This window comes from Bison bison, unplaced genomic scaffold, assembly GCF_000754665.1.
Source record: "Bison bison bison isolate TAMUID 2011002044 unplaced genomic scaffold, Bison_UMD1.0 scf7180017864093, whole genome shotgun sequence".
NCBI lineage: Eukaryota > Metazoa > Chordata > Mammalia > Artiodactyla > Bovidae > Bison > Bison bison.
Genome location: NW_011494665.1, coordinates 1,218,499 through 1,243,992, shown reverse-complemented (window position 1 = coordinate 1,243,992; position 25,494 = coordinate 1,218,499). Strand labels below are relative to the sequence as shown.

The following is a 25,494-nucleotide window of genomic DNA, read 5'->3' as shown; positions in this document are numbered from 1 at the left end:
CTCCAGGGAATCCGGACCAGTTCCTTCCTGGCCTTTGGGGGCCCATCAAAGCAGGCCAGAGCCAACCGACCCCCCCTTTTACGATCGGGGCAGGGGTGGGGAGAGGGCGGAGAAATCAAAGGGGAACTAAAGGCTGGGTTTTAGTTCTTTACAGGGCCTGGAGGAAGAATCCGAGAGGAGAGAGTCCTTCCCCAAGCCCCAAGCCTCTCTGGGGCCTTCCAGGCCGGCACTCTGCCCACCCCCTTCCCTCCTGCTTCTGCCTCCACCGACGGCTTGGGGCCAGGGGTTGTGGGACCAAGACGCTGAGGAAGTCCTTCCTTGTGTCTAACCCCAGTTCTTTCTGTTGCCAGTTAGACCAGAACCAGAAAGCCCAGCAGCCAACCTGCCCCACTGGAGAATGGCCCATGTCTCCACGAGGAGGAGCGGTGGAGTGGGACACACTTTCTGGAAACTCTGCCCCAGCCTGAGGCCTCCACCTTTTGGGGGAAACACCTCCTCCCCTAGAATTATAATCATTCACATTGCCCTTCATTTCTACCTCTCAGAACCTCCGTGTCTCTGGAGCAACCAAAAGCACAGAGAGTCCTGGAACAGAGCATCTTAAGTTTGTAGGGTGCTGCCTGACTCTGGTCCTCAAAGGTGTGGAGGAAGGAGGGGAGGAGAGGAGGCCCAACCCAGACCCAGCGGCTCCCTGCAGGGCTTCAGCAGCAGGGCCTGGCTGCAGGCTTTAAGCCCAGCTCAGCACTCTTGTAGGTGCCAATTTTAGCCTCTGCCACTATTTTGGGCTCCACTGCCTCACCACTGGCTGAGCTCCTTGGGCTCTTCACCCCCACACTGCTCCTCTGACTTCCCCTCCTGCCTAGCAACTCCTTCACCTCTTTCTTCACCCATTCCCCTGTTTAGGATCCTTATATAGCAAAGACCAGAAAAAAAGGAGAGAAAACAACCATGCCCATTTCTAGGCTGAATGGAAACTAGAAAGCAGAAGGGACTTCCCAGGGCCATCAGGGAGGCTGACTTCTCCAGGGTTGCACCTGCAGGGGAGACCTACAGGAAGGCCCTAGGAACTCTCCCAAAAGCAGCGGTCTTGAAGCTCCTAGACCCATTACCCCAGACTTACCTCCCCCCAGTGGGCAGCCAGGGCTGAGGAATGTACTAAATTTAAAAACAGACAGCCAGAAGCCAGAATCCAAGCCGCAAGGCTCCGCCCACTGGGGGCCCAGAGACAAGGGGTAGGCTGAGACCTCGGCTTTTCTCCCAGGCCTGGGGTAGGAGGGTGTTGCAAGCTAAGGATGGAATCTTAAAGGGCCAAACTCCAGTCTGGATATGCAGTAAACCCAGGACCTGAATCCCAGAGTTCTGTGAGGGATCTCAGTCCCTAAACTCAATTTAGAAGGTCTCTATATGAAAGAAGAGGACCTAATCTCATAGCCCTCTTCTGTTTCCCACCCCAATCTTCAATAAACTTTCCACCCATTTGCTCTTTGTTACCTTCCCTCTTACCCTTCCTTTTCTTCCTCTTAAGAGGTGAATAGTAAGAAGGGGACTTAGGGAGTGGGTAAAGGGACTCAGTCTACCTTTAAGAACACCTGTGCTTTTAGCGGGCTAGGCCTGCAGCTTGACTTAATTTCTACTTTCTGTATCCTCTGGAATAGTGAACCCTTTTCCTTTTGCTTTGGCATCCCCTGACCTTTCTTCCAAACCGTTTTCATCCCAGTCCCTGTTCCTTCTACCAGTGATGCCTCCCAGATTTTCTGAAATTATTTTCTTAGATACACAAAAACAAAAGCCAATATTAATTTCTGCCAGAATCTAAAAGTAACCACCCCTTCTTTAGCTTATTTAATTTGACAGAGAAGTGCCTGCGTGCTCAGTCGTGTCCGACTGTGACCTCATCAATTGTAGCCTGACAGGCTCTTCTGCCCATGGGAGTACCCAGGCAAGAATACTGGAGTGGGTTGCAATTTCCTTCTCCAGGGGATCTTCCCAACCCAGGGATTGAACCCATGTCTCTTGTGTCTCTTATGTCTCCTGCACTGGCAGGCAGGTTCTTTACCACTAGTGCCACCTGGGATGCCCTAACTTGACAGATAAGTCCCCCACATTTCAGGGGTAGGGAGGCCATCCCAGAGAAGAACCTGGTTGTCAGCGTCTTGTCCAGTAGATGAGCAGAGAAAGCCACAGAGATACCTGGGCCCAAGTCCTATGGTGGCCAAGAGGTTTGTTTTACTTCTTATTACTTTGTTCCCTTGTGTATTGTGGAGGGGATGATTAATCCATCAGAAATGGTGGAAGAAGGGGACTTCCCTGGTGGTCCAATGGCTAAGATTCCTTGCTCCCAGTGCAGGGGGCCCAGGTTCAATCCCTGGTTGGGGAACTAGATCCCACAGTTCGAAGGCCACAATTAAAAGATCCTGCATGCTGCAACTAAGACCTAGCACAGCCTAGTACATAAATATTTAAAAAAGAAGAAATGGTGGAAGAAGTAAAGAGAGGAAATCAACTGTTCCGTAGGTTTACTGACAGAGGCAGAGGCGACAGTATATAGTCAAAGCTCTAGGTTCATAATACAGCAACACCTCTTACTAACTGTGGGGTCTTGGGCAAGTGGCTTAGCCTCTAAGATATCTTGCCATAAAATGGAAATTCAAATACTTATCTTTGCCAGAGTGTTATAAGAATTAGATGAGGACTTCCCTGGTGGAGCAGTGGATAAGAATCCGCCTGCCAGTGTAGGGGACATGGGTTCCATCCCTGGTCCAGGACTATCCCATATGCCTCTGAGCAACTAAGCCCATGCCCCTGTGCCACAACTACTGAAGCCCGAGCACCCTAGAACCAGCAAATCACAACTACTGAGCCTGGGTGCTCCACTGAAGCCTGTGCGCCCAGAGCCTGTGCTCCGCGAGAGAAGGCGCCGAATGCCAAGCCCGGGCACCATGACTAGAGAGTAGCCCCTGCTCTTCACAACTAGAAAAAGCCCACATGCAGCAGTGAAGACTCAGCGCAGTCAAAAATGAATTTTTTAAAAAAATGAGATGAGTTGAGCTCTGTAAAAGTGTTGTTGTCAACTTTACATTGCTCCTCAAGTAAGAAGAAATAAGCTACTTCCTTCTTTCAATGCTTGACTGAGCTGCTCTCCAGCCACACCTCTGGTGTTTACCTGCTTATGGCCCCTATCCTGAGCTAGGAGGAGGGGAAAGGAAGAGATTTAGTGACTCAAGAACACACATTCATGGGGGTGGGAGCAAGATGAACCAAGAGATGACAAAGAGGGAAACAGGTAGACAGGACCAGAGCCCTGGTGAGGAAAGGTGACGCGGACAATGTCCTGATGATTCTAGTCCTTCCTGCTGCTGGCCTGGGCTCGTCTCTGCCCACTTTCCCTTTCATCCCCTCACCAAACTGCCAGGCCAAGGGTGAGCAAATGAAAACCAACTGGGATCCAGACGGCCCCTGGGCAGCATCGACTTCCCCTCTCATTCACATTGCAGGAAAAAAGGGTGATTCTGCCATCAGACTCTCCTACTCTGCGCTGAGAGCCTGCGGGGTGAGGGGCCCCAGAACCAAGGTCTCAGTGTTGGCTTTGTTCCCTAGAGAGCTCTGTTCCCCACCAAGAGGCAAGAAGGAGCCTCAGTGTGCCCAGCTTGCTCTGGTCTCAGACTGCCTGATCTCATGCTTCAGCTTCTCACTACAGCCTGCGGTGAGAAGGTGCTAAGAACCTGGTTTCATTTCTGCCCTCCCTGCCTACCCAGAGGAAGGAGAATCCTGGCTAAAAGACTGACAGAGAGAGGGCCCAGGCACTGTGGGCAGGTGAGAACCTTACTGGGTAGAAACCTGTGGTGTTTCCAGGTGAACCTGATGATGTCTCGTCTGGGGTTTCTGTCAATGTTCAGAAGCTACCCCGGTGGGAAAATACATGCATACTTGGGTAAGCCAGGAGAGGAAAAGGGGGATGGCTCATTCTGCCAGTAAATGAAGAAAGTAGAAATGAATTCAAGCAGTAGGCAGAGCTCCCGGTTTCACCAGAGCCTGAGGGTTGGTAATAAGGAAGAGAGCAATGTGCCTTCATCTTCCTGGGGTCAGAATTGCACACAGCCCCACGTGGGCGCTGTGTGTGCGCTTCCATAATCATACACTCCTGGCTTCCACTCTCCCTATGGTCTAATTTCAAGTCCTTCAGCTGCTATATCCGCCCATAAAATTATGAGTGTAAAAGCACTTTGCAAACCCTAATACTCTCTGAAGAAGTAAAAAGTGTTGCTGTAATTATTATCATCATTATGTCCAATGGCTAAGATTTCTGCTGCCCACCTCTTAGCTATGTGGGGCCTAAAGAGAGGGAAGGCTAGGGCACTCCTTAGCTTCCGAGGCCCTGGCCCTTCTCTTCTTCCAGCTGTCTACAGCTGGCTACTAAGCTAGAGGCATGGGGAAAGCAGAGGAAAGGAGATTTACTGGGACATAGGGAGGGAGCCTGAGAGACATAATGTGTTCCCTTAAAACTTGAACCATTGCCCTGTGTCTCTGCCTACTGGGGGAAGCTGGGGAGGGGGGCAGGTGGTGAGGTGGAGAGGAAGGGAACTGGGGAGGGCAGGGGGCCCAGGCTTCCCGCTCCCCTGACTCCTACCTTGGCCTTTCCGGTCATGCCCAAGATCAAGCTGAGTGTCCGTCGCAGGGAGGAGCCTGCCCAGGTACCTGAGCTCCGTTCCAGTTGGCTACAGCTGCAGAGAGAAAAAGAACAGGTGAAGGGATGGAGCTAGAGCTGGAAAAGAACAAGATACTCCCAGAGATATGGTGGATGAAGGTGCCATAACCAGGGGAGAGAAAATGGAGATACAGGGGGAAGACTGAGAGAAGGATGGGGACAAGGGAAGGAGGACTTAAAAAGAAGAGGCTCCCACCCCCTACCTCCTGGGATTTTCTGGGTATGGTCACTACAGTTTCCCAGGCCCCTCTATATATGAGGGAAACTCCAGGCTCCTCCCAGATAAATACAGACGCTCCCCTCCTCCCTAATCCAGGACCAACCTCTTTCATACTGCTTCCCAACGGAAATGATATGGGGTGTGGTGGGCTCTCCAAGAGGACGTTTTTCCCCCACAAAACAAGAGCCCTGTGTACGACCCTCTCTGCTGTGTGGAAAGGGCCTCTGGGCCTACCGCCAATAAGGACTGAATTTCCTGGGATTTCATCAGCCCCATCCCATGAGCTAATCCCAAACCCAGAGCCAGGAGGATGTGTCAGCTAGAGATTTTCAGGACCACAAATCAGAGCTTGATATCTTAAAGGGCCCATTCCCAGCTCACACACCCACACTGTCTCAGAGGGCTGACCCACTCTAATCAGACTTTGGCTGCAGGAGTCAAACAAACAGGTGCTGATTCGGCATGCTTATTTACACAGACACTGAAAGCTCCCAGCCTCCACCTCTGTCCTTGAACTACATGCCTTCAGCCCCTGCCCTCTCCCCTAGGGGCTCAACTGCCCATGCCCACCTCTTCTTAGGGCCACTCCCCATTGGTCCTTGGTCACAGTCTCTCCCTAAGATTGTACAGCAGCCAACCTTCTGACCCTGACAGCAGCCATCAACCTCCACTCTCTTACTCAACAAACACCCTGGGGGGTCCAGATACTCCTTTTCTTTCCCTAATTTCTTCCTCATCCCATGGAGCTACCGGGAACCTTCTTTGCCTTCCCTGCCCAATGAGAAGAAGGGCAACTCTTTGCAGTTCAAGGAGAAGGATATTTGGAGATTTTTGATCAAAAAACGTTAAGGGGTGCAATGTTGCAGAGACCCTTGAGGCTACAAAATTCCTGGCCCATTGCCTCTCCCCCATCCAGGCCTTTGAGAGGCTCTGAATCCCCCAAACTTACCTTTGGCTCAGGTCAGTGCCGGAAGACTGGGACAAATTCCCTGCCAACACAAAAGGAGACGTGAGGTGTCCAGCTAAAGCCAGACAAAGGCGCTCAGGGCTGCCTCCCCCACCCGCTCCACCTGGGTCAGGTTCCCAAGCTGCAGGTGCCTCTGACGCCATTCCTGAGGGCGGGCACTGGGGAGCAAGGAAGGAGGGCGGGTCTGAGCAGAGCAGAGCTGAAGGACTTAGCAGCCAGGGTAACAGAGCCCTGGGGGGTTGTGTGGAGAAAGGCTGGAGGCCAGTGTCACAGTTCTGTTTCCGGTGAGTGGAAAGGACAGAGGATTCACTCTGAGCTCCCAAAGCCTCATCTTGATGACAAGGCATGTTGAAGGTAACTGTCCCCCTCTCTGGTGAAGGGGGAACCTGGAGAGCCTCTTCCTGTCCTGTGTTCTCCTTCCTTGGAAGGAGAGTACCAAAGTCTTGAATTCAGATCTCTCATTTGCATAAAGGCGTTTCAGAGTACCAAAGTCTTGAATTCAGGTCTCTCATTTGCATAAAGGCATTTTGGAGTTTCCAAAGGTGTGTGGTTGAACACAACGCAGGACCTCTGAACCCAAAATTTACAGCTGGCTCTGAGGACTGGGGTGAGACTGCCAGAAGAAGGGGCCACCACTGCTTTGCTCCCCACTTTTACTCACCAGCTGGGTCTGAGCAGCCCAAGAAGCAATTGATGCCACTCATGGATACAGACTTGGAAAGCATACCAGTGGCTGAGTGGTCCAAAGGGCCAGCTGGTGGGTGACAGGAACCTTGATCCTAGAATCAAGAATCTTCATGCAAAGACCAAGCTTCAACCATCTTCCCCCCAGGCTCTTCACTTTCCCACAGCAAAAGGCCCTTCAGGCCTTCTACCCCTCCCTACTACCCATATCTGGAACATTCCACTTGAAATAGTTAGGAAGTTATTCCTGCTATTTAGCAGTCATCACTCTGTTGCAACTCAAATCGAGGCTGCCTTAATATAGAATATATCCTAGAAAAGGTTTACCCTGAATGGTTTCCAAAGTGACAAACTCAATCTACAGAGGTCAGGCAGATAGTGAAAAAAAAAGAAAAAAAAAATGGGGCAGTCTGGTTTTAAAACAATAGGGAATAGAAATATTCATAAACTACACACCCAATCTTTCAAACCCTTTTTGTTTCTCAACCCTACTTGGAACATTACAAAAACTGGCTATATATCAGTCCATAAGGCAAAATTTAACATACTTCAGATAATCTTTATCAGAGAGATCATAGGAAACAATCCAGAAGTCCCTTTTCACAACAGACTGAATAACGAATCTATGGTATATTTATATATACAACAATAAAAATAAACAGACTATAGTTCACCCAACAATACAGATGAACCTCACAAAGAATGCCAAGTGGAAGAATGAAGATACAAAAAATTTATATACATAATGGATGCTGCTGCTGCTGCTAAGTCGCTTCAGTAGTGTCCAACTCTGTGCGACCCCATAGACGGCCTCCTACCAGGCTCCTCTGTCCCTGGGATTCTCCAGGCAAGAACACTGGAGTGGGTTGCCATTTCCTCCTCCAATGCATGAAAGTGAAAAGTGAAAGTGAAGTCGCTCAGTCGTATCTGACTCTTAGCGACCCCATGGACTGCAGCCTACCAGGCTCCTCTGCCCATGGGATTTTCCAGGCAAGAGTACTGGAGTGGGGTGCCACATTAATATAAAATTTAAAACAGGTAAAACTTATTGATATTGTTTAGAGATGCACATAAATGTGGTAAATCTATAAGGAAAACTGACCTTGAAAGTCAAGAAAGTAGTCCTCTCTATCAGGAGAGGGCTGTGAGTGGGGAGGGACCCCATGGGGGTTCTGGGTTTGGTGGTACTCTATTTTTTTTTAACCTAGAGTAGTTACATGAGTGTTTGCCTCCTAATTATTCATTACATTGTACAGATATGTTTTATATACTTTTCTGTATGTATATTTCAAATTTTAAAAAAAAATCCATATATTTAGAAATTTAAAAATACCCTTCCAAATAAACTTGGTGATCAAAGAAGAAATCATTATGGAAATTTAAAGATATTTTGTAACAACAATAATGAAAATACTACTCAACAAAACTTGTAGGAGACGGTCAAAATGTACCTCAAGGATAATTTATAACTTTAAAATGCTTATATTGAAATTTTTAAAATTGAAAATTAATGAGCTATGCCAACTTAAAAGGTTAGATAAAAGAACAACAAAACAAACCCAAAGAAAATAGAAAAAAGGGTAAAGGGTATCATAAAGATAAAAGCAGAAATCAATGAAGTTGTAACAGCATAAAATAGGATCAATAATGCCAAGAGACAGGCCAATAAAATAGACAAAACTTTGATAAAAGTGATGTGCAAATAAAAGTATAATGAAAAAGTGGATCTAACTATAGAAAGAGCAAAAGGTGACTAGAAAGATAATGCTATCTATAACTTAATGCCAGTAATTGTGAAAATGGAAACAAAATAGATAAATTATTTAAAAAATATATATATATGACTTACCAAAACTGAATCTAGAAGAAATAGAAAGTCTGAATGGTCCTATTAAAGAAATGGAATCAGTAGTTAATCTTTCTATAAACAAAACACACAAGGCCAAAACAGTTTTATAGTCAAGGAATAGATCTTTCAAGCAATAGAACACTGATCCAAACTCTTCCAAAGAATAGAAAACAAAAACTTTCAAACCCTTTCCTTGATTCTTAAGCTACACGTAGACAATATGACAAAGGAAAATTATGGGCCAATCTCTCTTATGCAAAGTACAAACATTCCAAACAAAATATTAGCAAACTGTAATAGATTTTAAATGGCCTTAATAGCCACAAATTATTTACAGCTCCTACCATTAAGAAGGAATCTATTTCTTCACTCTTTGTATCTGGGCAGGCCTGTGACTTACTAAGATGACTAGAATGTGACAGAAGTAGCATGATGTGATTTTTGAGACTATACCTCAAGAAACTCAAAGCTTCCTCTCTTGCCCACTTAGAATGATATTTCCATGTGATGGAGAAGCCATATGGATGAGAACCAAAGTATCACAACAAGGCAACCTAACAACCCACAGGCATGAATATCACCATCCTTGACCATCAGTCCTTTTCAGCCACCAGATAACTGTGACCACATAAGTGAGGCCACGTAGAACTGGCAGAAGAATACCCAGCTAAGCTCAGTCAAAATTAACCATCCATAACACTCTGAGGGGGAAAAAAAGGTGGTTGTTTTAAGTCATTAAGTTTGGGGTTGATCTATTATGCAGCAATAGATAATTGATGCCACAAATGAATTCCAGCAGCGCATAAGAAAGAGAATCCATCATGAAAGAGTTGGAATTATCCTAAAAAATGAAGGTGGTTTAAGATGAGGAAAATCTTTAAATGTAATTTACCTCAATGACAATATTAGAGGAGAAAAAAACATTACCAACTCAGTAAAAGCAAAAAAAAAAAAAATCACAGGATAAAATCCAACATTCACTCATTGTAAAACCAAAGGCCTGAGTGTTACCAATAGAAGGAATCTTCCTTAACTTCAGGAAGTGAAGTGAAAGTTGCTCAGCTCAGTTGTGTCCAACTCTTTTGCAACAGTCCATGGAATTCTACAGGCCAGAATACTGGAGTGTGTGGGCGTTCCCTTCTCCAGGGGATCTTCCCAATCCAGGGATCAAACCCATGTCTCCCGCGTTGTGGGCAGATTCTTTACCAGCTGAGCCACCAGGGAAGCCCTTTAACTTGATAGAGTATCTTTTAAAACCTTACAGCCAAAAATCAATTTTAATGGTAAAACATGAAATGTACTCCCTCTAAAAGACAAGCATAGCCATTATCCCCATTACTGTTTAGCATTGCAATAGACCCCTAGCCAAGCACAGTAGGGCAAGAAAAAGAAATGAAAGAAATTATTGGAAAAGAAGAAAACAAAGTTCATTTAAAGATGACATAATTGTCTACTTAGAAAAGCCAAAAAGAAAATCCACAAATTGTTATAACTGAAAAAAAGAGAGTTTAACAAGATGAATAACTATAATTAATTCAACTACATTTCTATAAACCAAAAATAATTATAAAATACAATTAACATAATTTCTTTATATAAGAAAGCATTTATAATAGCAACAGAATCTATACGGCACATAGAAATAAATCTAATAAAGATTGACGACCTGTATGAGGAAAACTAATACTTTGTTAAAAGACATATTGTTTAGAAAGCCTAACTAACTAGAGATATCATTTTTCATGGATAAGAAGATTCAATATTAGAAAGAAGTCTGTTTTTCTTAAATTAATCTTTAAATTCAACATAATCTCAATAAAAATTCAGCAAGAATTTTAGCTGATTCTAAAATTCATAAGATAATAATAAAAAAAGAAAAAAATAAAATAAAATTCATATAGAGATATAAAGGACCTAGAATAGCCAAGATAATTTTAAAGAAAAGTAAGAAAGTTGGAGAACTTAAATCACTACATTTTTAAGATTTACAGTAAAAGCTACATTAGCCAAAAAAATAGATAAATAAATAAAACTTGTAAGAAAAAAAAACTCATCTATGGAGAAAGGAATGGCTACCCACTTCAGTATTCTTGCCTGGGAAACTTCATGGACGGAGGGGTCTGGCGGGCTACAGTCTGTGGGTGTGGGGTCACAAAGAGTTGGATATGACTAAGCGACTAACACTTTCACTTTCATAATAAAGCTACATTAACTAAGATAATGTGATACTGGCATAAAAATAGACAAATAGATCAATGCAACAGAGAATAGACTCCGGAAACAGACTCACACAAATGCACCCACTTGATTTTCAACAAAGATGCCACAGCAATTCAGGTAAGAAAGTAAGTTTTTTTAATGAAGAAAATATATATTTTTATGGGGGAAAAAAACCAAAACTTTTTAATTTCTTCTATATACTAGAACCTAGATAAGTCACAGACCTAAACATGAAAGCTAAAACTATAAAGCTTCTAGAAGAAAACATTAGAGAAAAATCTTCACATTCTTGGGGTAGGCAAGATTTCTTAAACATGACGAAAAGCACTAAGCATTAAAAAACTGATAAATTGGACTTCATCTAAATTAAAAACTCATGTTTATTAAAACACAGTATTAAAAATGCAAGTCAAAGACTGTGAGAAGATATTCACGATACACATATCTGGCAAAGGACTCAAATCCAGAATACATAAAGAGCTTTTACAAATCAATAAGAGAAAGACAAACTGTTTTAAATGTTGAGCAAAAGACTAGAACAGACATTTCACAAAACAATGTATTTGGATGGCCAATGAGAATATGAAAAGGTGCCCAGTAAAATTTTTCAACAGGGACATGAAACGTAAAACCAGAATGAGACAATTCAAAAACACCCACCAGAATGGCTAAAATTAACATCTTAAAAAAAAAAAAAAACTTGACCATAACTTATAATGTAAATAGATCTGAAAAAGAATACCTACCTATCTATACATGTACAACTGAATCATTTTGCTATACACTTGAAACATTGTAAATCAACTGTACTTCAATAAAGGGAAAGTGAAGTCGTTCAGTCGTGTCCGACTCTGTGACCCCGTGGACTGTAGCCCACCAGGCTCCTCCGTCCATGGGATTCTCCAGGCAAGAATACTGGAGTGGGTTGCCATTTTCTTCTCCAGGAGATCTTCCCGACCCAGGGATCAAACCCAGGTCTCCCGCATTGCAGGCAGACACTTTAACCTCTGAGCCACCATAAAATCTTGATTTAAAAAAAAGTATAATATACCTAAGAAAACATCTAATATATATCTATAAACAGTATGGAAAAAATATGATAAAACTTTATTGAAATACATTGAATGGAGAAGTATCCTGTTTTCATGGGTAGGAAGAAGCAATATGGTAAAGATGTCCACTTTTCCTAAAATAATTTTTAGATTTAATGCAACGCCAATCAAAATCTCAAAAGTTTTTAATGCATGTTTTATACATAAGTTATACTTCAATAAATATGTTCTTTCTAAATTAAGAAACTGTCTCTTTAAAGACATTATAGAGAGGAAAAAGTCAAACCACTTTTCTCAATCTTGAGAAAAGATCATTGCAACACATATAACAACAAAGGATTAGTTTCAGGATATGTAAAGAACACATTCAAAACAATAAAGAAAAAACCTTCAAAGAATCCAATAGAAAAGTGGGCAAAAGATAGGAAAAGGAACTTCACAGAAGAGGAAACACAAATGACCAAGGCAAAGGGAAAAAAATGCCAATCCTATTTGTAATAAGGATAATTCAAATTAAAACCACAATGAGATTTATAACCACTAGACTGACAAAATTAAGAAATCTGATGATTCCAAATGTTGGAAAGCATGTGAATCAACAGGAGCACTTATATATTGCTGATAGAAATAAAAAGTTTCTCGTTATCTCAAAAAAATGAACATTGTATACTCTGTGACCCAATAATCCTACTCCAAGATATACTGCAGAGAAATTCTTGCAAATGAGCACCAGAAGATGGGTAAAAGGATGTTCATAATGACACTCTTCATGATAGCAAAGAATGGAAATTATACAAATGTCCATCAACAGAAGACTGGAATGAAAATAATGGACTACATTTGCAACACATGGATAAAAATTAGAAACAGGATGCTGAGTGAAAATGCAAGTTATAGAAAATTTTGTGGAATATAACATCATTGATTTTTTTTTAACATCATTGATTTTAAAGTTAGAAACAAAAAAGAAATAATGTATTACTAGGTAATACTTTGTGCTAAAACAATTTTTTAAACTACTCTTAAAAAGTAAATGAGTTATTAAGAAAATTGAAGACAGTGATTACCTCTGGAGGGGAGGCAAGGGAATAAGAGAAGAGAGGCAGACATAAGCAAAGATAAATGTGTTAGTAATGTTCTTGTTCTTGAGATGGGTGGTTGGTTGATTAGGCATTCATTTTTCAATATTACATTTAAGACAATGGAAAAATACAATACAGAATATTAGCAACTCTGGCAAACTGGAGGATAAAGCTCTCATCTAAGGACATCTGAATTTTAGAAATTGTAAACACCGTGCTGGCCAAACAAAATAAATTTTGAGCTAGACTTGGCTCATGGTCAGTCTGCAAGCCCCAGTCTAGTTTAATGAATTTCAGACTTTCAGTCTATGGACACTGCAGAGGACTTACACCAACTTGCTGCTGCAGGAAGAAACAGACAAATAAACAAGCAAAAAACAGACAGACAAGGAGAAATTTGAGGGAAGTACTTAGATAAAGACAGGAGAGGAATGAGAGAAGGAAGGCATAAAAAAAAAACAAAACAAAAACACAAACACCAGAGAGGGGAGAAAAGAAGGAGACATATAATACCAGGAAGCGCGCAGCTGGACAAAGAGAGAGGTGAAGAGGGGGGAAATAAGTAAGAAGGGCCTGGAGGGAAGAAGAGGAAAAAAAAACCACTGTCTCCCATGTATTAGTCGCAGTATTGGGCACTTCAACACTTTTTTCCCCAGTCTAACAATCACAACTTGAAAAGACAGGTTTTAGTAGCCTGATTTTCAGAAAGATGAAGTGCATTGTTCAACTAGTGTGACTCGCAAACACTGTTCTTTCTACTATACCACATCGAACTGGGCTGGAGGGAAGAAATGCAGAAATGGTGATGGAGAAAAGTGTGACCTGGGATAAGATGGGTTTTGCTGCTTCCCTGAGACTGTAAGAGCCCCTTCTTCTCAGCCTCTCGCCTGAGCCACAGGCACTTGGATCTTGAGGCCGGGTGGGTACACTGGCCAGTATGTGCTGGACAGGAGGTAACCTTAAGTCACTGGGCTTGAGGCATTTCTGTGTACAGCTGTCCCTCATTATCCACGGGGGACTGATTCCAGGATCCCATGGATACCAAAATCCAAGGACGCTCAAGTCCTTTACGCAAAATGGCATAATATTTGCATATAACCTATGCGCATCCTCCCATATACTTTAAATCAGCTCTAGATTAATTATAATACCTCATGCAATGTAAACGCCGCATAAATTAGTTGCAAACATAATGTAAATGCTATGTAAATATTTGCCAGCATAAGGTAAATTCAAGTTTCGTTGGAACTTTCTGGAATTTTTTTTTTTTCAAGTATTTTTGACCCATGCTTGGTTGAATCCATGGATGCTGAACCTGTGCATACCGAGGGCTGACTATACTCAGGGACTCTTAGCTAGCAGACCCAGAGGTGTCTCTAAAACCTCTGTGTATCCTCAGTGGTCCCTAGGTCCTGGTTTGAGATCTTCCCTGTGATGGTCCCCTAAGCCAGAAGCCTGAGCAATCTCTATATCCTTTCTTACTTGATAGTCCTGTAATTATCTTGTTTTCAGGGTTACCAGATGCCTAGTTTCATCCTACAAATAGTAAGTTCATCTCCAAATCTGAGAAATGTGGGGTCCACAGAAAGAAGTAGTTATAACTAGGGGAACAGGGGCCTTTTACTGAGAGAGAGGCAGAGATGCCCACATCAGCACAGAGACACAGAAAGCAGGGAACAGAGGGTCTCAGAGAAAGAGGCAGAGGCAGGATACCAAGGCCGGGGAACAGAGCCCACAGACCCAGGGAAGCAGACAGAGGGGTATAGACGCCAGATTCAGATTTGGTCAGATGAAGTCAAAGTGATCCCTGGGCACAGAGAGCCTCAGCAGCTGGCAGAACAGAAGAGGCACAGACTGGTGGTTGGACAGGCAAAGGGGCAGGAGAGCGGGGGGGAAGGTGGGCGCTTCCATGGGGATTTGTTTGTCCATACCACGCAGGAGGGTTGGCCACCTTGGTGCTGCAGGTCCAGAAAGGAGTCCAGTTCCTCTTGGCTCCGCAGTAAGGAGGGCTCCTTGGGGCTTGTGCATCCCGATGCCTGCAGTTTATTCCTGAAACACACATTGCCACCGCTGCCCTCCGTACCCAGTGGCCAGTGACGGGCACCAGGGAGAAACACCGCCTCAGCCCAGTCCCTGTTGCTTGCCCCCAGCCCAGCCCTTCCTGTTGGCATAGGCGCAGGCCAGACCCAAACTGGCCTCCCTTTCGGGCTGTGCTTGGGCAAGGCTGTGGCACTGGCTGTGGGCAAGGATGACCCCTGCTGGTCAAAGGGCAGTACTGCCCTCCAGAAGACGGCCGGCGGTCAGCGCGGAGGGAAAGGGGATGGGGGTTCTGATGAGAACCTTAGCCCCTACTCAGATAAATGGTGTGCCTAGGGCGCCCTTCCTTCTCAACCCAAGGGACAGAATTAGTGCCTGATCGTGAAGGTGAACCTTGAAGATCCTGAGATACAGCTGGCATCACAAAAGGCATCTCTGCCTTGGACAAGCTGCTCTTAAGAAGGTGCCGTGAGTCCTGAAGACCAGGCTTCTCACCCAAGTTCCCTCCCAAGCCAGTTCAGGGGCAAGGGTCCTCTCCTCTCACACACCCAGCCAGCCCTATTCAGGAGCTCGAGAAGTTTGGTCTACTCACCAGGCTAAGATAATTTGTCCAAGGGGACCATTGCCAAAGCAGAGAGACAGGCCCTTCCAAGGCTGGCAGGCACTCACAGGCACCACTCACACTGAACCCTTCACGCTGACCCCCAGGCCTTCTCTTTCTGGCTTCCTCTCTGTCTTTGGGGAAGTGGTCAGGGTTTTTCCAGGAGAGGGGAAGAGCTGGGTCCCTCACTTCCGGTTTGTCATGCATATATAGAACCCTGAGCAAGAGGAGCTCTTCCCCCATTGTAGGGCTGGACTACGATGTCAAAACACCATGGGCCTGCCTCAGCCTGCACCATCAGGCGGGCAGCAATTTGGGAAAGGGGGCTAGGTCCCATGTCCCAACCCTGGGAGCACAGCTCAAGAAAACTTCCGAAGCTGTCTAGGCCTGTTTCCTCATGTGTAAAATGAGGCAACTGGGCCATATGATCCCTGAGTCCCTTTCAGCTCTAACTCTGCTGTATGTGCTAAACGCAAGTGGGAGGAGGAGGCAGTAAGACCCGAGTGTCCTGCTTCTCACCTCCCCTCCACACCTCCCCTTCTCCAGTCTCACCCACTGCCCTGGAGACTAGTAGAAGGAAGGGGCTAGGACACTAGAGAGAGCCACATACTGAAAGGCAGGGTCCATTCTCCTCAGAGGCCTGCCACAGGCCTGGGTTCAGACTCTCCAGGCAAGAGGCTAGGGGCCCAGGCCTCTTCAACTCCTGTCATTCCTTCCCAACCACTTTCTCCAGGGTCTAGGACTTGAGAGGAGAGACAGGAGGTCTCCGGTGTTTTACCTGTTCAGTGGATCCTGGAGCTCCCTGCCCGGCCCCCAGCTATGCCTTTTGAAGGGGTCGTAGTTGTGGCTGTGGGCACGAAAAGCGCCCGACCTTCGGAGGGGCACAGCATGGAAGGCTTCGCCCTCCTTTTTTCTCCCCTCCTTCTGATTCTCCTCCTCCTCCTCTTCCTCCAGCTGCGCTCTGGACTCCACCGCAGAGAGGCAGCGGCGAGTGTGGCCTCGGGGCACCAGATCTCCACCTGCGAGGAACACCTCTGGGACTTCTCTGTTCATGGAAGCCGCACACAGGCCAGTCTGAATCAAGAAGACAGAGAATGCTGAGCAGAGTTCTAGAACTCTGGAACCTTGGAACTAGGAAAGTGTCATAGTCAGCCAGGCCTAGAGTATCCTGTTACCCACTCCTCCCTTCCCCAAGGCACAGAACTGGAGGATGGTTGGCTCAAGATTACACAAAGAATTAGCTGAGGAGTCAAACCAGGAACGTGGGTTTTCTGACTCCCAGTCTAGTGTTCTGTCCAGTACATAATGACACCCTCGTTCACTCATTATCATTCCATCTGATGAGCACCTATCTGACAGGAAGCCATGCCAAGCAAAGAGAAATAGATATTGTTCCTACCCTCAAGGAATTCATTCTGGTGAGTGAGTGCGTGCATGTGTGCACGCAGACAAAAGCACAGATCACAAACAACTGGCCAGGATTTGTCAAATGTCACAAGAAAAGTTTCAAAAAAGAAGGCTTTGTGCTGAGTACATATAACCAGTTGGAGGACTCGGAAAAGGGAAACAGAAGGAAGTAAATAGCCTTTGAGATGGGCCTGGAAGGGTGGAGTGGTTAGGATTTGGCCACGTTGGAGAGGGAGGAGTCTAGGCAAATAAAACAGCAGGGAGAAAAGGTGCGTGAGTGACAGTATTATGACTTCTTCCTTCTAAGACTCCTGTCCTTTGGGTAGTAAGACAGCTATTCTGACCTCTCCCCACGGAGCAGAGCAAAGGGCCCCCAAATTAGCCATGTTGAAATTCCTTCACTCTCTCTTCCAGGTAGGCATTGTTCTCATAGCCCAACACTCCTGGAGGCTGTCAGGGCTTGCCTCAGTGTGTCTCAGAGTTAAGAACCCTCAGGAGCTCTTAAAGTTGAAAATGATAAGCCCCGCTCCAGAAACAAGTACCAAATACCAGAGTTTCAAGGTGGCGGAGGGGCGGGAGGGCAGCTCACATCAGCGGCATCTACCTCTGCACTCCCTCCCAGGCCCTGTCTCTGCAGAACTTCTGCTAGAATGAGTTTCCCAGGCTCCTCTTCCCCCAGGAGAGAAGCAACTGAGATGCTGGGAGGACCCAGGAGGACCAGGAAGCAATGAGCCAGAACTCGCCCTCCTCCCAGGCTTCCTGTGAGGGCGTCAAGCCTTCCGCAGGTTATTTTATTCCCTGCCCCCGACACACACAAACACACACACACCCCTAAAGTCCAGGTTGTTGGAAAGTCGTCCCTTCCAGCTACTGCTCCCTCTCTCACTGCAACCTGCTGCCGCTGCAGACAGGACCACGGAGATGGTGCCTGTGCCCCACTGCACGCCTGTCTACCATGGGGAAGGGAGGACACAAGTACTCAGGCCTCTGCAGGTGGATTCTGCTGCCCTGCCGGGTGGGTCTAAGAATAGGAAAGGAGAGGCCTAGGAGACCAGCCCAGGCCTGGTGTCTCAGCACATCGGGAAGCCACATAGAGGGGGCCTCTCGTCCAGCCACTGGGACCCATCCTCTGTGTCCACAGACTTGGGCCTCGTGTCATCTGATGTGCCATCTGTAAACAGGATGGCCCGGTGACTTCCCTAGTGGTCCAGTGGTTAAGAATCCACCTTGCAAAGCTGGGGACGTGGGTTCGATCCCTGGTCAGGGAACTGGGATCCCACGTGCTACAGGGCAACTAAGCCCACGTGCCTCAACTAGAGAGTCCATGCGCCACAACGAAACATCCCACATCCCATCTTAGAACAAAGACCCTAAGATTCGACACGGCCAAATACAGATATTTTTAAAAAATAAAATAAACGGGATGGGCAGTTCTGCAGGGAGGACAGAGCCTGAGGGCCACAGCATGATCCCTGCCAACCAGGGGTCTCAAAGTTGAGATTTGGGGCAAGGGGCGGGAGGTACTGACAAAAAAGTATTGAGGGAAGCTGGGAGGGAGGCAAGAGTAGGAACTCGGGGTGCTCACTAGAAAAAGAGCAACAGGGGCTGGGAATAGGACAGAAATGGGCACTGAGGGGCACCATGTGGACCTTGGATCTGGCATTCAATGACCTCACAAAAGAGAAAAAGCTGTTAGACCTGTACCCAGCTTCTACCTGCTCTTCCTGGCTGGATTTTGCTCGTGGGGTGGATTTGACTGGATGAATGAAAAGCAGTGAATGGAAGCCCTTTCTTTTCCCTCCATCCCTGGAGATGCTTCCTGCTGGAGGTGGTACCTTGCTGCCTTAGCCTGGTGGACAGACATTTTTAATCCTGAGATCTTCATGTCCTGGGATCTCACCCTCCTTCCTCCAACTGAGACCACCTTGAATCTGACCTCTGCTCAAAGATCTGCCCTCTTTCTAACCTCTTCTGTCATGTCATTCATGGTCTCCGCCCTCTGTGAAAATGGAATTCACTGGACTCCTTCTCCCTCATATCTTCATTCCATTCTTCGGAAAGTTTTTCTGTTTTCTAAATTCCACTCCTTCATGGTATAATGTCAATAACTTTCATTCTCTCCTTCAAAGTGATGAGGTTTAGCAAGGCTTCCTCATCCCCCTCCCAGAGATATTCCGCCCTCCGCTTTCTGTGGCTCTACGTTCCCTTCCTTGCTGCTCTTCACATCAGTTCTCTCCCAGCCGCCTCCCATCTTTCCCTGGGTTCCTGAGCTCAGGAAATGGTACAAGGGAGCGGCCAGGGCTGGGGCTCACACAATGGCTTTATTTAGCTCCTGAATGAGATCACATCGTGTCACATCACTGCTTCCGCTGAGCAGAGATAGGAGATTCTGAAATAGGTCTGGGATCAGATGCTGGGGATGGGGGCAGGGGAGGAAAGCCAGAAGGGGCTCTCAGTCACTTTACTCTTCTTCCTGCCTCTGGATCAGATGCTTTCCCCACCAACATAGACCATCAGCATCTCCTGATCTCTCCTCTGTGTGTAATCTCCATCATTTCCCTAGTCGCCATTGATTCGTTACACATTCCAGTGTGTGCTGAGATGGAGGCATGTATTATTTAATTATTATTTAATAGTTCTCTTATTCAGAACTCCGAGACCGTAATTTCTTCAGGATGCTACAGTGGCTTTGAAGTTCGGCAGATTTGCTAGCTCTGCCACCTTCATAAACCATGTGACCTTGGGCATCTCAATAAATAACCACATGACATTGCTTATTTCATGTGTTTGAGCTCTGGAATCATCTGTAAAATGGGAATGATAATACTACCTTGCAAGGATATTGAAAGACTTAATGATAATGTCGGTAAATACAACTAATACTGTGCTTGGCACATATTAGGTACTTAGTAAATGCTACTATTGTTGTGGTTGCTGTTATTTAGAGGCAGAGAGAAGGCAGAGCATTGAGAAATGGGGTTCTGGAGAGAGGAAGGCCCAAGAGAGAAGCGCTATATGATGGTTACCTCACTGTTATCTCTTAAAAAGAGAGTGAATAAATAACCCACAGGCTGACACTAAAACAACTGTGATAGGGACTAATTATCATAAAGTCCTTCTGATATAAAAGAACGCAAACAACCAGAGCAAGAAAGACCTTGATGAACCTGCACTCTTCAAAGAGAAGGGAAGGGCGATAGCCTCTGGTGATTTGCAGCAGAGGTTGGCAAACTATGGCCTGTGGTCAAATCTGTACTGTTTTCTTTTTTATATGCTTGGGGGAAAAAAATCAAAAGAAGAACACTACTTTGTGATACATAAAAATTATATGAAATTTAAACTTCAGTGCTCATAAATAAAGGGTTTTCTTGGAACACAGCCATGTTCATTCATTTACATACGGTATATGGCTGTTTTTGCATTACGATAGCAAAGTTGGTAGTTGCAACACAGACCATATGGCCTGTAAAGCCGAAAATATTTATTATCTGGGTCTCTACAGAAAAAGTTTGCAGGCTCTTGATTTAGAGAAGCTGGGCCTCAGAATCTCAGGAAGGAGAGAAAAAGAGATTACAGAGAGACAGTAAGGCTTACTGCTCACCAGCCAGGCATCTCCAACCAGCTTAGGAAAGAGGGACATCAAAGACCCCAGCTCATCCATTTCCTAAGTAGCATCTGAGCCTACAGGGGTAGAGGCTTAATCCACAATCAGTGCCTACATCATCTTGTGGGACCCTCACAACCATTTCTTGAAATAGATATTAGTATTCCTATTTTACATCAGAAGAAACAGGCAGCACAGAGAGGGAAAGTAACTTGCTCAAGGTCACAGGGCTGTAGGAGGTAGAGTTGAGTTTTCACAGCAGATCCAACGCGCTGCAGAACCTGAGTTCTCCTCTGAAACCAGAAGGCAAGCTCCCAGTGAGCACAAGTGGCTAGCTTTGAAAGAAGTCTGGGGAATTCTCTGGCAGTCCAGTGGTTAGCACTCCATGCTTTCACTGCCGAGGCCACAGGTTCAATCCCTGGTCAGGGAACTAAGAGTCCATCCCACAAACTGCTCGGCCAAAAGAAAAAAAACAAAAAAGAAATCCAGCACTGTTGTTATTCACTCCCATTCTCATCATCATTTCTGCCCTCTCCACACCAGCCAAAGAGAGAACGCAGCTTCCAGAAGAAATTAGAGGGGGGGTAAGTTAAATTTGTCCTTTCTACTCCCTCTGGATCTTAGATATCTGAATGAAGTGATGGGTGGTGGGCAGGGAGGGCCTGCTTCTGTTTGCTGCCAGCAAACACTGAGGGTAGGAACTGCTGAGAGCAACCACACAGCTGGGCATGTGGGATGGTGGGCAATGCTGCCGGGCCCCTTCACAGTCTGGGTGGCTTCCTGGGTCTGGCTCTGGGGTCCTAAATCTCCCCAAGGGGGCAATAACGAGGAAGACCTGAAAAAACTAGAAAGTAAAGAATGGGGAGGAAGGGAGAGACCAGATGGCATGATCTGTGGGCTTCTCCTCGGGGTCTCCTAGCCCTGGGGGACAGGGTCATAGAAAAACCCTTTGATAGTTCAAAATTTAATACACCTGCTTCTTCTTGCATAGAAAGTAAATCATTAATCCAACAGTATCCCACATAAAAGACCACAGCAGTGCTTCAAGTAAAGAAGGTTTCAGTTTAAAAAAAAAAAAAAAGAAGGCTTCAGTAACCACAGTTCCTTCCCACCTCTCCCTGCTCCCCGAGCACCCCATTCTACAGTGGGTCATACAGTACCCAAGTTTCTAATACCACCTCACCTCACCCTGACTTGGCTTCACCACTGCTCTGTTTCTCAGTGTGAGACATGCAAGATTTTGGTATGTGCTTGACATTGTGTAAGCGAGGGCTTTTCAGGTGGCTCAGCGGTTAAGAATCCACCTGCCAGTACAAGAGATTCGGGTTAGATCCTTGGGTTGGGAAGATCCCCTGGAGAAGGAAATGGCAACCTACTCTGGCATTCTTGCCTAGAATATCCCGTGGACAGAGGAGCCTGGTGGGTTACACTGCATGGGGCCGCAAAAAAGGTGAACACGACTTAGTGACTAAACGACAGCAGTGCCTTATGGCACTGTTCATTTCATAATTAAATTTTATAATTTTGTAATTAAGATGCTTGCTCCTTGGAAGGAAAGCTATGACAAACTTAGCATACTAAAAAGCAAAGATACTACTTTGCAAACAAAGGTCTGTACAGTCAAAGCTATGCTTTTTCTAGCAGTCATGTATGACCACAGTGCCCCACCATTGTGTTTGCACATAGACCTTTCTGGGCCCTGTCGGACACTGATAGGTGCTAAAGAAATATATGCTAAATATGTTAAGTCACTAAGTCGTGTCCAACTCTCTGTGACCCCATGGACTGCAGCATTCCAGGCTTCCTTGTCCTTCACTGTCTCCTGGAGCTTGCTCAAACTCATGTCCATTGAGTCGGTGATGCCATCCAACCATCTCGTCCTCTGTCATCCCCTTCTCCTCCTGCCTTCAATCCTTCCAAGCATCAGGGTCTTTTCCAGTGAGTCAGTTCTCCGCATCGGGTGGCCAAAGTATTGGAGCTTCAGCTTCAGCATCAGTCCTTCCGATGAATATTCAGGGCTGATTTCCTTTAGGATTGACTGGTTTTGATCTCCTTGCAGTCCAAGGGATCCTCAAGAGTCTTCCAACACCACAGTTCAAAATGCAGAATCTTAATTCCCTGACTAGGGATTGAACCCGTGCAGTGGAAGCCCAAAGTCTTAAGCAGTGGACCATCAAGGAAGTCCCACCACATCTCCATAAAGGGCAGCCATCACGCATCTGAAACACCCACCCCAAATCACCCCCGCCTCTTTGATATGTTAGGCTCACAAAGCAATCAGGACTTTTGCTGCCTTGGGCTTCCAAGTGTGACCATCTTCTTTCTTTCTTTAAATAGATTTGCAAACTGAACCTAGGGATCCTGTCCTTTCTTTCTGCTAGGCTTGTGTGCTTTTTTTACCGGAGGTTTGCTGGGACCCAGGCTAGCCCATGATGTGTGGGTGCTAGGGAATAAGAGGGGCAAAACCAATCAGTCCCTTTCCACCTCCTGTCAGTTTCTTGGCCTGCATCCTGGGTGCCATGCTAGAAGGGTGGGGCAAGAGAAGGGCTGAGGTTCAGAGGGACACACCTGAGAAGACTTTGACCATAGAGTCCCAAGGAATTAACCCATTAGATCCCAGGGAACACCTAAAGGTAGTGGGTGAAGTAGGAAGCCCCTAATCTGAATGGATGGAGTAATATGGAATCTGGAAGCCTCTGAGCCTCAGGCATGAGTTGGTGGCCCTTTAAATCTTACAATTAACTCAGACGGATGAAGGGAGTACTGCCAGGCCTTAGAGGAAGGGGACCCTGGGTGAATTAGGACTTGAGATTTTAAAACTCTAGCCATCCTTTTTGTCCATACCTCTTGAGTAAGAAAAAGAGACTAGAAGACATCATAATGGACTTTGCTGCCAGGTGAACTTGAGTTTGAATCCCTCTTAATTGACAAGGGTTAGCTGTTTAACTGGGCTTCCCTGGTGGCTCAGTGGTAAAGAAGCCTCCTGCCAATGCAAGAGACCCAGCTTTGATCCCTGCATTGGGAAGATCCCCTGGGGAAGGAAATGGCAACCCACCCCAGTATTCTTGCCTGGAAAATCCCATGGACAGAAGGATAAACCTCACATTTAATACAGGGATTGTGATATGCCAACCTCATCAGGATTGTGAGGATTAAGAGTGCATAAACAAGCTTTGGCATCACTGGTTGCACAAGTAGTGCTAATTAACTGTTGGCCATTTTGGTGATTTTCTGTTTGTACACCTGTGCACACTCACACAGACACAAACAGGATACACCTTAGTTAAAAACGGGAACTAATACAGGAGACTGGTGGAGAATTGTTCTGCCACTTCCTGGGTGTGCTGAGGGGTTCCTGAAGATCTCTACTTCTGGGGAATGCCCACTCATGAAGGAAGGACTCAGGGAAAGGGAAAAGGGAAACTCACCAGACTCAGGAGATATCCCAAAGATGGGAGACCCGTTCTTGCCCTCGGTTGGTGACTTCAATATAGGAGGAAGTCCCGCTTCAGGTAGCCCCTCTAAGAATCCAGTCCAGCACCTTAATGGGGGTACCTCTCTCTTGATCCTTTTAAGGGAATTGCTCATGGTCCAGAAGTTTGCTTAGGAGACAGGGGGGACTCATTCCAGTCCAGACCAGCTGCCTCTCCAACAACTCTAGCCCTTCCCTTCCCCGCCCTACTTCAAACACCCTTGACAGTGCTGGGCTCCGGTCTTTAACCCCTTTGGTGCCAACGCTGGTCCAGAGGATCCCTGGGTTCTCCTGTCTTTAACATTCCCCAAAGGGCAGCCATCAGATTCAGTCACAGGTGGAAACAGATCCAGGAAGCCAAGCTGGGGTCACTCTGAGCGGACAGTATTTGGGAATGACATCCCAGGGAACCCTCACCCACCTGCGAGTGGAGACAGGGTGGAGCTGAGAGGAAAAAGAGGACATCTCAGGGAAAGGCCGATGGTTGGCACCCTACTTCACAGCAAGGTCCTAGAGGGGTCGGGGAGGTCCTTTGCTCTCTCGCTAATCTGGTTTCCAAATGCTGGTGGTTCCCTTTAAGAGGCAGGTTACAGTAGGGGGAGGAGGACAGACTGTATTTTCTGTGATGAAAGTGCAGGGAGGAGCGCTGACAAGGGCAGCTGCATCTGAAGACGGCCCTCCTTCGGCCAACAGGAACAGGGTGAGCTGGCAGCTCGGCACACACAGCTCCACTCCCAGAGTGTTGTGGATACCAGGCACAGGATATCTGACAGGCTCTCCACCCCCTTCCCTGATAACCGCTTCTGAGGGTGCTGACTCACCTTCCCTGCTTCCCTGGGGCAGAGGATGGCGTGGGCAGACACTGGACTTCCTGAGGTACCGGGGAGCCTCCTCCCTGCCAGGCCCATGGTCTAGTGGAAAGGACATGCTGCAATTGGAAGAGTTTGGCTGCCTCTGCCAACTCCCTAGATAAGGGGCCTTGGAGAAGTTACCTGTTCTGTTAGCCTCATCGCCGCCTCTGTACAATGGGGATAGTGAATGACAGATGTACAAATAGTGGTACTTAAACGCTGGGTCCATAATAGTTATTATATAAATAACAGTTACTCAATAAATATGCTCTTCAATAAAACTGCCACTTGCTGTGACCTTGGATAAGCCCCTCCACTTTCTGCCTTCCCTCATCTATTAGATGAGATTATGTGATCCATGGTCCATCCTTGCTCTCAAACCCTCACTCTGGGTGAGAGGAAGAGGGCAGCTGTTGCTAGATGTGGAAGCTGTGTGCTCTTTCCTATCTGTGTGAAACTGTTAGTCGCTCAGTCATGACTCTTTGCGATCCCACAGGCTGTAGCCTGCCAGACTCCTCTGTCCATGGGATTCTCCAGACAAGAATACTGGAGTGGATAGTCATTCCCTTCTCCAGGGAGTCTTCCCGAGCTAGGGATCAAACCCAGGTTTCCCACATTGTAGGCAGATTCTTTACTGTCTGAGCCGCCAGGGAAGCCCTTTTCCTACCTGGCTGGGCTCCAAACCATATGACCATACGAGTTGTTTCTTTCAAGAATACAGGGGAGACAGCTACCTGTTTTGT

General features: G+C 46.1%; 1 protein-coding gene across 6 annotated transcripts in view; it reads right to left on the bottom strand.

Moving 5' to 3' along the window:
- ARHGEF2 (Rho/Rac guanine nucleotide exchange factor (GEF) 2) overlaps nt 1–24,111 on the bottom strand; it is a 49,102-nt gene extending 24,991 nt beyond the window's left edge. Inside the window, exons 1-7 of one of the 6 annotated variants that reach the window (XM_010838255.1) lie at nt 23,857–24,111; nt 16,196–16,491; nt 14,711–14,828; nt 8,426–8,464; nt 6,554–6,671; nt 5,875–5,914; nt 4,628–4,721 (exon numbers count right to left, since the gene is read on the bottom strand). In XM_010838255.1, the coding sequence (XP_010836557.1) occupies nt 4,628–4,721; nt 5,875–5,914; nt 6,554–6,671; nt 8,426–8,464; nt 14,711–14,828; nt 16,196–16,470 (684 nt within the window). In that variant the 5' untranslated portion in view covers nt 16,471–16,491; nt 23,857–24,111. Of the gene's footprint in view, nt 1–1,120; nt 1,920–4,627; nt 4,722–5,028; nt 5,726–5,874; nt 5,915–6,553; nt 6,672–8,425; nt 8,465–14,710; nt 14,829–15,408; nt 15,627–16,195; nt 16,492–23,856 lie in introns of those variants that run through there. The other 5 variants (XM_010838257.1, XM_010838256.1, XM_010838258.1 and 2 more) reach the window with 5 other exon arrangements.
- Nucleotides 24,112–25,494: the final 1,383 nt, after the last annotated feature.